At 48.1% G+C, this 14,664-nt stretch overlaps 1 protein-coding gene across 3 annotated transcripts; it reads right to left on the minus strand.

Annotated features, from left to right (window-relative positions):
• Nucleotides 1–450: 450 nt before the first annotated feature.
• On the minus strand, nucleotides 451–13,449 carry LOC126052380 (ectonucleoside triphosphate diphosphohydrolase 2-like). Of its 3 annotated transcripts, none has more exons than XM_049832937.1 (9): nucleotides 13,306–13,449; nucleotides 10,971–11,088; nucleotides 9,150–9,300; nucleotides 8,256–8,397; nucleotides 6,701–6,925; nucleotides 5,325–5,597; nucleotides 4,388–4,483; nucleotides 3,277–3,411; nucleotides 451–2,230 (listed from the first exon to the last, which is right to left on the minus strand). In XM_049832937.1, exons 1-9 carry the CDS (start codon nucleotides 13,417–13,419, stop codon nucleotides 2,000–2,002), a joined length of 1,485 nt encoding a protein of 494 aa, XP_049688894.1. In that variant the 5' UTR covers nucleotides 13,420–13,449; the 3' UTR covers nucleotides 451–1,999. The 3 variants fall into 3 exon arrangements, with proteins under 3 accessions (XP_049688894.1, XP_049688896.1, XP_049688895.1); XM_049832939.1 differs by lacking the exon at nucleotides 13,306–13,449 and adding an exon at nucleotides 12,657–12,692 and having other exon boundaries at nucleotides 8,256–8,336; XM_049832938.1 differs by lacking the exon at nucleotides 3,277–3,411.
• Nucleotides 13,450–14,664: the final 1,215 nt, after the last annotated feature.

The following is a 14,664-nucleotide window of genomic DNA, read 5'->3' on the forward strand; positions in this document are numbered from 1 at the left end:
CAGGCAGGAATCCCACAGTTCTCATATGTGCTGACAGGTCACAGAGCCAGTGTTCAATGATTGCATTTCCAGATGCGGGAGGAATGAAGTCTCAGGAATTTCCCCGATATCGCTGACTCCCTGATAACCTCTTTTTTTTTTTTTCTATGCAGGCTTGCCTGAATCCCTCCTACCTTCTTCAGATGGTTTGAGCAAAGAACACATCAAAGATGTAGACATGTCTCTCATCAACTAAATACCAGCAACTAGATTACCTGAAGTAATTTTCTGCCTGCCTGCCACTGGGAAGAAAGTGCCTTCAGGGGTTCTCATTGTGTACCCCGAAAGTACACAGCATAACAGCCCTTGAGTAAACAGAGGCAAAATCAGCATCCCCCATCCTCCTCACTGAAACACTCTGTGTTCACAATAAAACCCCACTTTGATCTCTTGCCAAGAATAACACAGACAGTCTATTAAAACATCTTTAATAACATGATATAATTAAAAATATCTAATGTGCAACTCAAAGAAATGAATATGAAGCTTGTTTAAATCTGTTTCCACACCCCTCCAAACTTGACTGACAGGTTCCAAACCTTCATTAATTGGCCTGAACATTTATGAATACCCCAATATTATAGGGGAGGGGGTATGTCCTATATATGAGTTGGGAGCACAAGGGATTAATAATCAGATTTGAAAGGATTTGGGTGCCACGGTAGCTTTAAAAATCCTGCAAGGCACATCACTTCATCTGTGAGCATTTTAATTTCTGTTTAAAGTAATCTGAAATGCATTGGAGACACTCGTCCCTTAGGCTTTTAACAGCCTGTGTGTTTAACTCTCTGAAGCCATCCAAGAGGTGAACTCTAAACACTTTAGTCCAAGGACAGTGTTTGTCTGATTTGATCCCTTTTCTTCACAACAACACAGAGAATTTGTACACCACCTCATGTTTTAGATGAGCAGAGCAGACCAGAGGAGCTGGAATGACTGCCAAGTCCCAGAGGAATCCTGAGTATTGGATTATAAAGTAACTCTGGTCACAGTCTAATATGAGAGTAATTGGACTGACAATTAGGAAAGCTTCTGTTCCTGGGTCTGCTCTTGTCTAAAGGACAATGTTAGATGAGATAACTTCACTTTCAGAGTCAGTGAGACAAGCAGTTCAGTGCGAATGAACAAACTGGTGAACCTTAGCCCAGCATGTACCCTCTTTTAGCTGATGTGAAATTAAATGTGTTAATTTAAGTCCTGGTTAAAGAGTTTAAATTGACAATTTTAACCCTGAGTTTCCATGACTCAGCTGAGAGACAGGAACTCAGCTGTGTGTCTGTGCCCTTTGTTTCTCCTTTAATGCTCCTGCACATTTTGTAGAGACCAAGACTGAAAAGCATTGCTTTTGAAGGATTCTTGGTCAGCAAGGCCATTTGCTGGAAGGGATGCATGGATGCCGTCACTGAGGTGGAAGAACAGACAGATCAATAGTAGCAGGCAGAAAATACCTGCTTTTTCCCTTGAACATGGAAGCAAGTTGGCAGTTATATTCTGACTATATGTTTATGTTCCATTCTTCACTAATGACAATACTGCAGGTATTGTCTCTCTTGTGGGCACAGAAGAGGGCAGAACTCTTTTTTCAGGCACCACGTCTCCTGATTAGACAGGATTATTCCATATTAACTTTACAATAGCTCGGGGCTTGCCTGCTCAGAGGCATCATTTCATTAGGTTGACGTGAGTAATCTCAGCTGCAGCCCAAGCAAGATCAGTGCAGGCTGCTCTCATTTGGAGAACGAATGGCTTGCCATCCACCAGGAATCATAGGTTTCCTGTGGAGCAGGATCTGTTGTCTCACTACAGTAGTGGAAGTGCTAGCAAGTTGAAATAAGGCACTGAGGCTCTGGGAGTCCTGCAGGAAAATCACTCACAACCTCCAGTGACTTACACCTGTGTGATTTCTGTATGTACCCTATTAACTGCCCTCTGGCAAGAGTATCGAGTCCCAGAATAACTGTCAGTTGTCATCAAAAACACTGCTGTTCCTGTTATTGAAGCTGTTTTCCTTGACCATCACTCGGTATGAGATGCGCATGAAAGAGCCAGTGAGCAGCATGACAAAGAGGATAAGGAGCAAAGACCAGACCCCAGGTTCAATCCCCTTGAGGAAGCTTGGGCTGTCCTGGGGGATGGTGTTGGTCAGACTCAGCAGGTACCCAAGAGTCCAGCTGGATGATGTATCACCCATCTATTGAAATAAAAAAGGAGGAGAGGTCAGAAGAGAAGGAGATAGTCTGGATCCAGCTGTGTTTCTGTGCACATGCCCAAGACCTCCTGTACTTTGTTTGAGACTGATACAAGGATTAGACTTGAAATGGGGAGCTCTCCCACTCTCAGTGCCCAGAGTGCACTAATAGGCCTTAATTGCCCTGACCAGTCTCACCTGGGACATCTACCTACCCCCTCTGCCCATGGGCCTGGGAGGTCCATTTAAGCTCTGGCCTGGGCAGTTACTTTTTTCCTGAGCTGTGCTGTGCTTGTGTAGTGTTCTTTCTACTTACTGACTGGTTTTCCTGGGTGGACCTCAGGTCTACATTGTGGGTAGTTCTGTCTCTGGCCCTGTTGCCTGGTTGAATCTCAGACATGTGTTATAGATTGCTTGTCTCTGGCTTTCCAGGCTGGGCTCCCTGGATGGACCCTGGACCTACCTCATTACCTTGCCTTAGTCTGATTATCACCACATAGCTGACTGAACTGTTATCATGGATGTGGCCCTGTTTAATGGGACTATGCCTTTGCTGGTGAGTTGTGAAGAGGTCTGGGAATAGGCTTTGTTTTCTTTTGTGAAGGGGAGGACCTGAATCAAATCTTACTTAGGAGCTCCAGATCCTGAAGCAATTTCAGACCTTATGAGCCAGTTATAAACCCTCACTAGCACGAAGGTGATTGCAGAGAGGTAGGGCAGTGTGTTTTTGCTCAGGAAACGTTATCAGTAGTTTGTCCTTAGCATTAAGTGGTGATCAAGCCATACTTCCTTCCTTACTGGGCACAGACTCTTAAAGATGGTATTGCTCCAGAAAAGGCTTTTGACCCATCTATTTTTCAGTGGGGACAAGTGTAATCTCTAGCTCTCTGACACTGGTTTTCTTGCATATCACAACTGTGACTTTATTTTGCAAAAACATCTTGCTGGAGAAACCTAGCTGGTTAGGGCTTGTAGGAGTGGGGACAGGCTGGCTTTACTGAAACCAACCCTCCCTCGTAATTAGAAATACCACAATATAGGTAACTGACCTTCTTCTGGAATGCAGTCCAGATAGACCCATCAAAGTCAAATGTGTATCCCTTTGTACTGAGATGAAAGATGAAGGCAGACACAATACAGTAATCAACAAGTGTATCCAGGCTTTTTTGGGACTCCTTAACCAGCTGGTTTCATTTCCAAAAGAAGATGGGGAAAAAAATACAAGAAGTAAATATTCAGTAGCTGAATTTCAGGCCTCCTGTAACTTTTCTTTTCTGCTGTGGGACTGACTGTGGGACTGGAGGAGGGGTTTGTGTCTGTGCAGACTGAAACCGTGTTTCCTGCACCCACTGGGCTGTGGTCTGGGAACCAGTGTCATCTCTTAATGCCTTTGTACCCATCTTATTAAAGACCAGGCAGTTCCAAGAGCAGCAGAACTGGCAGCCACGTGTCCTACAGTTGCCTTGCAGGTGAACTGCTTGGTATGATTCTCTGCTCTCTAATTAGGTTGAGCTAATGCTGCGCCCTTTCTCTCAATAGGAGCATTAACAAGATCTCTATACAGAAGAGAAAGCTTTAGGGAACTGCTTATGGGCTTTGCTACCCTGTTAGCAAACCCTGTAGAAATTGTCCAATTTGAATGTTACTGTGGATGCTTGGTCAGTGTAGGTGCAAATGAGGGTGACCTCATAAGCCACCAACTGAGAGAAAGAACTTACAAATTCCCCCTGGCATGGTCTCCATGGGCCCAGGTGAAATGTGAAAGACCCTGGAGCCTGAGTGGATGTGTTCCTTGCTCTTAAGGAGAGGAGGATAACAGGAAGACCAAGGTGATGTACAGGAGTGAGTGGACAGCCTTCCTGTTTACTCCTTAATATGCCGTAAAAGGTACTTGTGGCTTTTCATTTAAGTCCAGGTGTTACCAGCAGCAGCTGGGATTTGAGAGGAAGGAAAATAAGTGGAGCCTGTTTCCTCAAAGAAAAAAAAAAAACCAACACTCCCCTCCCCCCAAAACCAACCAACCAAAAAAAACCCCCAAAACCCAGGCAAATGCTAAGTTTTTTCCCTGAGGGAACCAGTAAATTATGTCTCTGTCAGTCTGAGCCCCATGGGCTTTTAAAACAGACTGTTCCTTGCTGCACACTGTTATTCCACAGTTACCTCTTTGACGGACATCCCACAAAGCCTGTTGACTGCCTGACCCAAGTCAGGAGAGGGTACAGTTTCTCTCATGAAGTCCATGGCCTCAGAAATCACCTACAACAGCAGGAGAAATAATCATCAGGTTGGACTGTGCCCTGCATTGCATACAGTGCCTAGAGGAAAGTAAGTGGCAGTAGCTGTGGGGTGCATTGCCAGGGTGCCCTTTCTGTGTGCCTGTGTTAGGGCTTACAATGCCTCTGATGGGTGCAAGGAAGACAAGCAGATCTGCTACTCTCTGGAGATGGAAACAGGACTGTTTTTAGCTTGTGTGCAGCAGCCTTTCTGGCCCGGCCTGGCTAAGTAGACTGGTCCTTAGGTTCCTTGGCACCATGTCCATGGGAGGCTCTCAGGAGCAGGGAGGTGGGGAAATTTCTGTAATTCTTCCCTCTGAAATGCACTCAGTTTGTCCTAGGATCTTGAGCTGGTCCTGGCTTAACCCAATGACTTTGGGTGCTAAATCTAGGGTCTTAGATATAAGCATGTTTGTGGTGGAACATGCCCAGATGTTTGCTAAGGGAGTGGCACAGGATCTTCAGTTTTACCACAGACCTTGTGGGGGAAGACTTGCTCAGCATACAACTCCTGGCTGTCCTATCCCTGCTGGCTCCGTGGATGCCCAAACTTTGTCTCACAAGCAGACATTGCTGAAGCATGGATGAAGAAAGACCTACCACAGTCATTGGTGGGAAGCCTGTGGTCTATATTTGAACAGCTATGTGCCAATGAGGGGGAGAGGGCAGGAGTGCATGTGTACAGCATTAGCCAGGGCATTGGCTCTCTTGGCTAGCAGAGGGCACAGCATGGCTGTTCCCACTGTATTTATTAATGATCAAACTGGTCCCATTTCATGGGTTCTCTGTACTAGTTGCCTACCCCAGTGTAAATGAGAACCCACCAGAAACCTGGTCCGGAGGGGCTTGAAAACACTGCTGAGGGAATGCTTGAAGAAGCTGCAGGAAGAAGAGGAGTTGAGCAGGCTTTGCACAAGCCTTATGCAGGCGGTGGGATTGCTGGAGCCGGTGATGTTGAAGACCTCCTCAGGGCCAGGGATGTCCAATGTGTCATCACTGAGAGCACAAGGCCCAGTATGCACTGATTGCCACTGCACTTCCCGGGAGTAGGTGAGGGGCCAGCAGGGATTAGACACAGTTTTAGCACTTCTCTGATCCTAGAGCAGAATAAAACAATGACAGAGGCAACAAGAGAGGAGGTTGGCATCCCAGCATTTCACAAAGGGAGACAAAATGTAACACAGCGAAGAACAGTTTGCCTCTGGCACCACAGTATTGTAATTGAGCAGGCAGGCTGCAAAAAGTTTGCCAAACCTTATCTCAGGTAGCCAACTGCAAGGCCCAGACTGATGCAGCAGGCTTCCAGCTCTTCCTGAGTTCAGGGCAGGCTGCAATGACTGGACCTGCTGTGGGAGGCTGAGGAGTCCCAGCCCTACCTGCTCTCCCTTAGACCAGAAATGCAATTTCAGTGAATCCTGTACTCTTTCTAGTTGCAAGAAAGAGGCTGTTCTGGTCTGCCTTCCAAATGGCTCAACGCCTTAAGAATCAGTGTTTCTTATCTCTAGGAATTCCCAAATATAACTGTGGTGAAGTGGGTCTGCGTGTGGGGTGTTCAGATCTCAACTAAGGGGAGGTGTGGTTTATAGGGAGGCAAGCAGATGGGCAGTGAGTAGTTTATTTCTGAAAAACTTAGTTTTGGTGGAGACTAAAATGATTCCTAAGTTTGCATCAGATCCTGCCCCCCGCCCCCCCAAGTGAAATAAAGTTTGGAAGAAAAACCACCATGTTTTCAAAATGAAATATTGTTCTTTTAAAGCTGCTACAGGGTTAAAGACAGGAAAGGAAATACCCCAAATGGACGGTCCCAGTTGGTTTCTGGGTGCTGTTGTTTAGCTTCCCCTTCTAGGATGGAGGAGCAGTTCTGAGGAGCCAAGGGAAGTCTTTGCCTCCCTTCAGCCTGAAAATTATCTTAGCACCTCTGGAGAGCAATTTTGTGCTCATGTGTATTAAGTAAGGAGCCAAATAGAGCCTGCAAGTAGGAAACTCTTGAATGGGTGCTTGCATGTCTGCTTGCAGGGCATTGATTTGGGCATAGAGACTATGTTTTACAAATGCACTGGGCTTTTTTAGATATATGCAAATGCCCTCTGTTAAAGACAGTGATCGACATTTTGCCCATTAGAAGCTACACCTCGTGTAACTGCCATTTAGTGATACCATATCCAGGAACCTTGCAAATGCCCTTCTGGCAGATACTCACTTGAATAAGCATAGAAAGCAGTCTACTGCGGAGCTGGTCTGTGCCATGGCAGGGACAGTGAAGAGTGTACACGTTGTGCATCTGCCCATACAGCTGCAGCCTCACTCCGTCTTCTGGTGCCTGGTTCTCTTCTACCTTGGAAGTGAGCTGTATTGAGGTTCCTCCCACAGACAGGACTCCTGCCATCCCCTTTCCAGAGGGGACCAACTGTCCTCGCCAGTCGTACTGACCCAAAAAGAACCAGAGAGGTCAGTTCTTAAGACTTCTACATCTGGGTTACAGTCAAATGCAAGCATTAGTGCACAGAGGGAAAGCAGCTTTCTGGTGCAGTACAGCCCAACTTTTTTTTTTTTTTTTGTCCATAGGACATAAGGATGCTGAATTGGTGGCTTTGGAGGGAGCAAAGGAGCCATTGTACAAGCACTGCCATCTGCTCAGAGAGGTCCCCACAGCCAGCAAGAGCAAACAGGGCTCACCATCCTGGATGGCCACTGCTGTTCAAAGCAGTGGTCTCAGCAGGTAGGAGCAGGGGAGAGAGGAGAGGGTGGTGGTGGTAGGGAATGGGAGGGGGGTTTCCAGGTGGGCAGATATGGGCTTCAGGTGCTTCCTTGATGCTAAAGTGATGCTCCTGTCAGAAGAATGCTGTGGTTTCATCTCCTGCAGTCTTGCAGAACTGATTTTGACAATGCTGAAGTTAGCAGTACAGGCAGGGAACTTTATGTGGGTGTAAGCACTCTGTCCTTGGCTGGGGGAGGCTGTGTTGCCACCAGCAGGGCTAGCAATTCCCTAACCAGTGCATGGTTGCTGCTGGTTATCAGAACTGCTTTTCGCTTCCCTGATGTGGAAAAACTCAGTCTAACCCACCTTTCTCTTGCAGTTTGAGTTCTTCTTGAGACCCTTTGGTTTGAGAAGCTATGGGTTGAGCAAGGAAAGATAAATATATTCTTTTTGTTTAGCAAGTGCCTTCTGAATACAGACCAGGCCTCTATGCTGGGGCCACCCAGCTATACTCTCACTAGCATCTCAATGAAAGGAAATTTGATGGGCTTTTGCTTTGGCAGCAAAAGACTCTGCTTCTCTGTCCACCATCCACAGGATGTCCTGTAGGACAGCTGGACTCCAGTGGCAATCCCACAGCACCCCACAGACAGCAGCAGTGCCTGTTTGACAGTGGTGCTGAGCTAGAGCTGCAGGGACTCAGAGCAGTGGAGTTCTTGTTGACATCCTGGGCTATGCTATGTAAGGTCATCTATGTGAGCATCCTGGATGTGTTGCCCAGAAAACCTCACATCTGTTAGGGCAGCTGCATGAACATGTCCATGAAAGGCTATATCAGAGGTTCGGTCCTTCAATCTAGTTATAACTATCTCACATTATGTCCCCCAACCAGCTGGTGTTGGATATAACCTGCCTCCTCTGAAAGGCCATGGAAGTTGTGCTTAAGCATTGTTTAAAGTAAAGGGTTTTAACAGTCCCTCCACATGTCTCTGTGGCTGTTTGTTAATGGGAGTTGCTCAGCTCAGTTCTGTACTCCCCAGGCAGGATTGTCCTTTACCTTGAAGAAGTTCTCCAGGACATAGTTAACAGCAACCCAATTGAATGCTTCCTTGTCTGGACTGGACAGGATCTTTTCCCCCTGAAAGTCAAAGGGGGATGACTTCAAGGCCACAGTCAGGGCTGCAAGGTGATGGGTGAGGCTAAACAGAAAAGGAAAAGAAGACACACTGTTTTTTACAGGACCCTGCCAGGAGCAGCCTGCAGTGGGGGCACAGCTGCAGGGTTTCTGCTGAGCTCCCCACTTTGGGTAGTAGCACAGAGGCACAATGACATTGCTGCCACTTCCCTCTCGCCTCAGATGGCACCAGGGGCAAGAACAGCAGAGGGATGATTTGAGCAGTTGTGCCACCATTCAAGAATTCGGGAGTTTAGTACCCTCTGTCACTGAGGGAACCCTGTGGCCTTGCCCCACTGACCTGTTCCCCTCCAGACCTTACTTTTCCCCGGTGTCTAAAAGGAGATAAAGGTCCCAATAATGAGGTGACTAAGAACAGTGTCCACAAAAGTGTATGATAAGGTGGATCTTCCCGCTGCCATTTCCAACCTGTTGACAAGAAGCATCCCTGAAAGCCCATGTGGGTTGTCACATAAACTGAAAATACTTTAGCTTCCAGACTGACAGGGTTTTTTTTTGCCATGCACTAATTGTGAAGAAGACTTTATACAGACTGGTAGCAGTAGCAAGACCATCATCCTCATGGCTGCCTGGGGGGACAGTATGGAGACACAGCTATGCCGTACTCCCCTTGAGTACATTGGGACCTGAAGAAGGTTTACCTGACTAGCAGATTAGGGATGAAACACTGCAGAGCAGACAGGGTGAGATGCATTTACAGAATGATCCACATGACACGTGCTGATCTCTGGGTGTGGGTTTGCAACATTCACTCACTTCGTCTGCCTCTTGCTGGTGGTTGCTCCCAAGTAGAGGGGTGTTTGGCTGTGCTGCTCTGCTGGGATCTCCTTCTGGGCCCAGTTCAAACATGGCTCCAAGCTCTTCCCTACTCTCTGAGGAGTATCTGAGTAGATGGAGACTCCTGGACCTGAGGACCAGGGGAAAGAATGAAATTTTCTAGGGAAACATATGGGAGAAGTGCGAGAGCTGTTACTCAAGAGGTTGCTGTCCTAGGGCATGGTTAAAGACAGGACCTGTCGCAGGTGGAATGAAGGACTTCCTCCATGTAGCCGTCCTGCTAAAATATGGTACTGGGAGCAAAACACATGTGCATGTAAATCCCAAATGGCACTAAAAGTACCCTAGCTCTGCTGCTGAGACATCCCGTAAATGACCACATATCAGCCACGTGACTGCTGCAACAGCTGAGGCTGTCTCAGCCCACAGAGGAAGAAATGGGGCTTTAGCTTCTATAAAAGATAGCAGAAGAACACTGCCGTGCAGGCAGAGCTGAGGCTGATGTGTCACCTCTCTCCTCTAGCCACTTCCTCTTGTGTTGCAGGAGCCATCTTCTGAGTCCCGCACCATCAAGCAAAACACCTCTGCTCTAGAGGATGCTGGTGCTGTGCAGAGAGAAGCTGTGTGCAGGCCTTGACTCATCTTTCCAGCAGATTTAATGGATTCTTAAACGCTGGTTTTGAACTACTACCCAGGAAGAGCCTCACTTCCCCATGCTCTGGCCCACTCGTCTTCCTGGCCGTGCGACTCCTTCACCATGTGCTCTGCTTTCCTGGGCCCTGTATAGGGCTGAGCTGCAGCTTGCCTATGGCTACTCAAAGGCTGTGACCATGCTGCCATGCAGACAGAGGACTACTTCTCGCATCTGGACGAGAAACCTGCCTGGACCTCTTGTTGCTGCTGCTGACAAACTGCTGTACCAAGCTACAGTTGCTGTTCTTAACCCAGTGAAGATGGCAGCAGTCAAGGGACACATACAAGGTTTCAGGGAACACTTATTGCTTCTTCTGTATGTGGTTTGTATTGCTTACAGTCTGCAAGGGCACAAACTCCCTTCCCTGCTTCTTGTGCAGCTGCCTTCCTACAGCACTGCTACTGGGAGTTCAGGGTTTCCCAGCATCCCGCTATAATCAGGCTTCAACATCAAAGCAAGATTGAGAGATAGGGAAGTTAAACCCTGAGCATTAATGCATGAAACCCTTTCAGCTGCCTTTGGCAGGGCCAAACTGATTCAAACTAGTGAAGAAGACCCTAATATTCTCCAAAATGTGAGACCTAAAACCAAGCTGAACTCATGCTTGTGCTGTCAAACCCCACATAGGGGGCTGGAGTCTTTGCATCTCTGTTGTCCTGACTGTACTCTGGGCACTAAGTGGTGTAGCTCCAGACGAGGCAAAGGATACAAGGAGTCACCCTGCAACCAGATTTGTCTCCGTTGCTGTTAAATGTCTTGCCTGGGTGAGAAGATCTGCAGCCTTGGCTCTTCCACTGATCCACGTGGACATCAGGATGAATTCCATCCTCCCTGTGTGCTTCCCTGCGTGCAGCAGGCCAAAACACCTGTTACCTGCTACTGCCAAGTGCTCTGACATCCAGCTGTGTATGGCTAAATCTGCCCATGTTGAGAAGACTTATGCTGAAAATAAGCAGCTTGTCCTTCACTATCAACACTGCTTCAGTGTACAATTAAATGATACAGGAGCTGAGGAAATTGTGGCAATGGTCCACGCACAGATCTCTGGGTTTCCATCCATCCCATGCCAGTCCCACAGACCACCAAACATGAATCAGGCACCTTACCTTGCACAGGACAGGAACTGCATTCCCTGATCACCCCGGTCTTGTTTGCCTTGGTGGTGGTCCACTGGTAGATGAACAGGATGGTGCGGGATGGGCCAGCATCCACAACAATGCCATACTGGAAAACCCCAAAAACATTCTAGATAAACACCACTGAATGCATGCTCCTTTGTTATTGTAGGGTGACTCAGCATTATGTAGGTATTCTGGGTAAGCCATGGGCCTGCACTGCAGTATTTGAGTTAGTTTTTTATGTTCAAAGAAAGGGTGAAGCCAGAAGATGGTGTGGATCTGCAAGGAAACATCTGCATTTCTGAATATACATGAGGAGCAGCAGGAGTGGAGAAACACCCAGAAATTCAGCAGACCTATGGTGGCATGCTCTGTAGCTGTTCCTGAAATCAGGTAAAGGGCTTCCACTAAGAGCTAAGCCACCTGGAGCTCGGGAAAAACAGGTCCTAAAGCAGTGGGAGATGGCACTATACAGGCTCTTGAATGATTCTGGGACTCAGAATGATGCTGGATTGGTTTGCTAAGGCTTTCGTGCAGGAATTGGAGGGCTGTGGCTTGCTCCTACTTCTGAGGAACCTGAGACTGCCTTATCTGTTTGATGCCCCAGTGCAGAGATGGCGTGCCACAGGCTGGGTTTGCCTTGGTGCATGCCAGACCTGTAGGAGCCACAGCACACTGGGATCAACCAGCACATATGCTGTCCAATGCAGCAGCCCCACAGAGACCAAGACAATGACTTGGCAGAAACAGCAGCAGCAGCAAACATGAGATTTCTCAACACCTTGTCCACTGACAGTTCTGTTGCCTAGCAGTGAGGCCAAGGGCTTTCTTAGTCTCTTTGCAGCCCAGCGCTTGGTCTATTTGCTGCTGATTGAGCCTTGCTGAGCTGCACCTCATATGCGAGGGTTAGGAAATGAGACGCAGCTAGGGTACCCTGCAGCACTGCTCTCTCTGGCTGTTCTGGACATCCCCACACTCAAAATAGCCCCAGTGCTAGCCTATGGTCTCCCCCTTATTACATGACCCCAATCTGGGACATCTACACAGACAGGAAAGAAACTCGTGAGATCTAGGAGGTACATGGTAATGCATGGTCTAAGCTGGATCTTGCACAGAAATAGTTGTAGCTGTGACTGAGTGGGAGGAGAAACCTCCTGAGAGGTTGAAGTTAACACCGTCAGAAGGGTTTTAGCACAAGACAGAGCCTGGCTGCAACCTCTGAGCGAAGCTGGCTGCCTGCAGCCTTCCTGGGAGCTCCCAGCTGCACCAGACACAGCACCCAGGACTGGAGCTGGAGCAGAAATGCGGAAGGAGGATGGAGGTCCCTGCCCAAGCCTGCTGGCATCCTCCCACACAAGTGACAGCTCGTATTTCTCGCAGGGACATGTCGGCTGCCGCAGAAGAGGAAGAAACAAATGGTATTGGTGGAGAAACCTGGATTTTTTTTCCTCCTTCACAAAATGAGAGGCTGCTGCTGGGAGTGCAAGGGATGAGAATGGATCACCGCATTTCTGCCCCAGCTCAACACCAGGGAAGGATAGAGCATGGAGCAATAAGGGTTTTTTTTAAATCCAATTTTGTTTCCGAGAGGTGTGTGGAGGAGGGGTAGTATCTCTAAATGCACAGGATAACGTACTCCTGTTCAATTAAACCATAGTGTGCCACTGATCTCACCTCAGCAGTGGTGCATCAGGAGGCATAGCGGATGGGCGTTAACCCCCCAGTCACCAGGCAGATCTGACCCTGTTGCATAGAGCAGGTTGGCTCTTTGGTTAAAATCAAGAGAGGACAGAAGAGGAGAAGGCATGGAATATAATTAGATTATTTTTTTTAAAACAGAAGCAGCAGTTCAGGGCCAAATTCCTGCGAACTTTCAAGAGTGACCTAGCTCTTTCCCTCCACTGACAGCACTGGTCCCTTGCCACTCTGGAGTAGCTCCTGACACGGGCTGCCTTTCCTCAGCCTGCAGTGAGCACCTCTGCTGATGCATGGACCATATTCAGCCTCTATTTCCCTGACCAGCCAAAGGGGTTGGCTTGTTTTCAGTTTGAAAACTACAGCATGTTGAAGGATGCCAACCCATCCTCGCAGTCTTGTTCTAGTCACCTCCCCTTCTCAGTTTGTTGTTTCAGGCTAGTAAATAACTCAGTAGCGCAATGAATGTAAAAAGCAACAAAACACACCAGTTTAAATGCCTGGCTTGCACAAGGAAATAGGCAGGTTCTCCTTAAGAAGCAGCCCGAGAGACTAGGAGAAGGTCCTCTGCTTACTGCCCCGCTTGACCCTCGGCTTGGGCACCCCTTGGGCAGGTGGACACCCTTACCTTAGTCCTGAAAGGGGTAACAGGCACATCTTTAGTGGAGACGCAAAGCAGCACGATGCCTGTCAGTCCTGCTATGATCACCAGCCAGGGGGGAAGGAGTTCACGCCAAGACATGAAGTGCTTTCTCCTTTCACAAAGAGTCAAAAGAGGAAGCAGCAGAGCAGCAAACTGACAGTGGCTGCTTTTTATAACCTTTAAAAAGAAGAAAGGCGGGGCCAGGGCTAGGCTCTGACTTCAGCCCAGCCCCAAGCCACAGGGACCACAAGGAGTGCGTGGGCCAAGCTGCGATGTGTCAGGCATTTCTCTCTTCCATTGCTCCATGCAATAAATAAAACGACGGCTTCATGCCCGTTCCAGCGCTAGTTTTGCAAAGGCACCAGAGCAACCTCGAAACTGCCCCAGGCGATGGGGTTGAGGTAAACAGAAATGTGGGGTTAACTCAGCTGTGTAATAAGCAGAAAGCAGGCAAAAGTAATCCGTTTGGTATTCTGCGCCTGGCAGTGCTAGCTGCCAAAATTAGAAGTGGGGAAACTCCTTGTCACTGGGTTTACTTTATATCTGAAGGCTCCAGAGTGGACCTGGGGTGCTTCCCTGCAAGCACGTGTCCATCAGGTTGGGGCAGAGTGTGGACACTCTGCCCGGTTCCTTCAGACTGCTCCTGCCTCCTTGTTCATTCTCAGGTGGCACTGGGACAGGAAAACATCTGCACATTTGGGTTTCCACTGGCAGGAGACTCTGCTGGTTTGGTCTTCGCTGTGGGTAGGAGATGGCAGGGGCTGCTTGGGTCTTTTGCCCCCAGAGGGCCAGTGTCAGGATAGGTGCCTGTCCACCCCTTCTTGACAGCCTCCCCATGAAAGATAACCAACCTCCAGACTTTACAAAACATGTGCCTGCTTTCTCCTTTCTGGTGCCACAAAGACACGTCTCCGAAACCAGAATTTCTGAAGAAAAATGTGTTAGTCCCAGGAGAGGTACTTCTTTCAGGCTGTCTTCATCTGTGTCCCAGTGACTAAGTCTAGGAATAAAAGTGCAACTCCTTTAAAGAAATGTTTTTGTTTGTGTGAGCTGGACCATGTATTGGCAAAGCCATCTTGTCCCCACCAGAGGACTTCACCAGCCAGGCCTCTGTCTCCAGAACTAAAGGACTGACACCTCCTTGGTCTTGCAGGGGTATTTGGAGATGCACCTGTCCAGCTTAGAGTTGTTTTAAGCAAAGTGCCAGAATTCCCTCATCTTCCTGCAGACTTTAAACTCCAGTTCAGATTTTGCTGGTCAGCAACTAGAATGCATCTGCAGATGTCCTGTAGTGACAGGACAAGGGGCAACGGTTTTAAACTGAAAGTGAGTAGGTTTAGATTG

This window comes from Accipiter gentilis, chromosome 29, assembly GCF_929443795.1.
Source record: "Accipiter gentilis chromosome 29, bAccGen1.1, whole genome shotgun sequence".
Taxonomy (NCBI): Eukaryota; Metazoa; Chordata; class Aves; order Accipitriformes; family Accipitridae; genus Astur; species Astur gentilis.

Excerpts from the sequence above, each read along its gene's own strand:
- LOC126052380 (XM_049832937.1), bottom strand. The coding sequence starts at position 13,419 with ATGTCTTGGCGTGAACTCCTTCCCCCCTGGCTGGTGATCATAGCAGGA. Across the intron at positions 9,301-10,970 it reads CAGTTCCTGTCCTGTGCAAG|GTCCAGGAGTCTCCATCTAC; the intron begins GTAAGGTGCCTG and ends CCTGGTCCTCAG. Across the intron at positions 8,398-9,149 it reads ACCAGCAAGAGGCAGACGAA|CCTCACCCATCACCTTGCAG; the intron begins GTGAGTGAATGT and ends TTTTCTGTTTAG.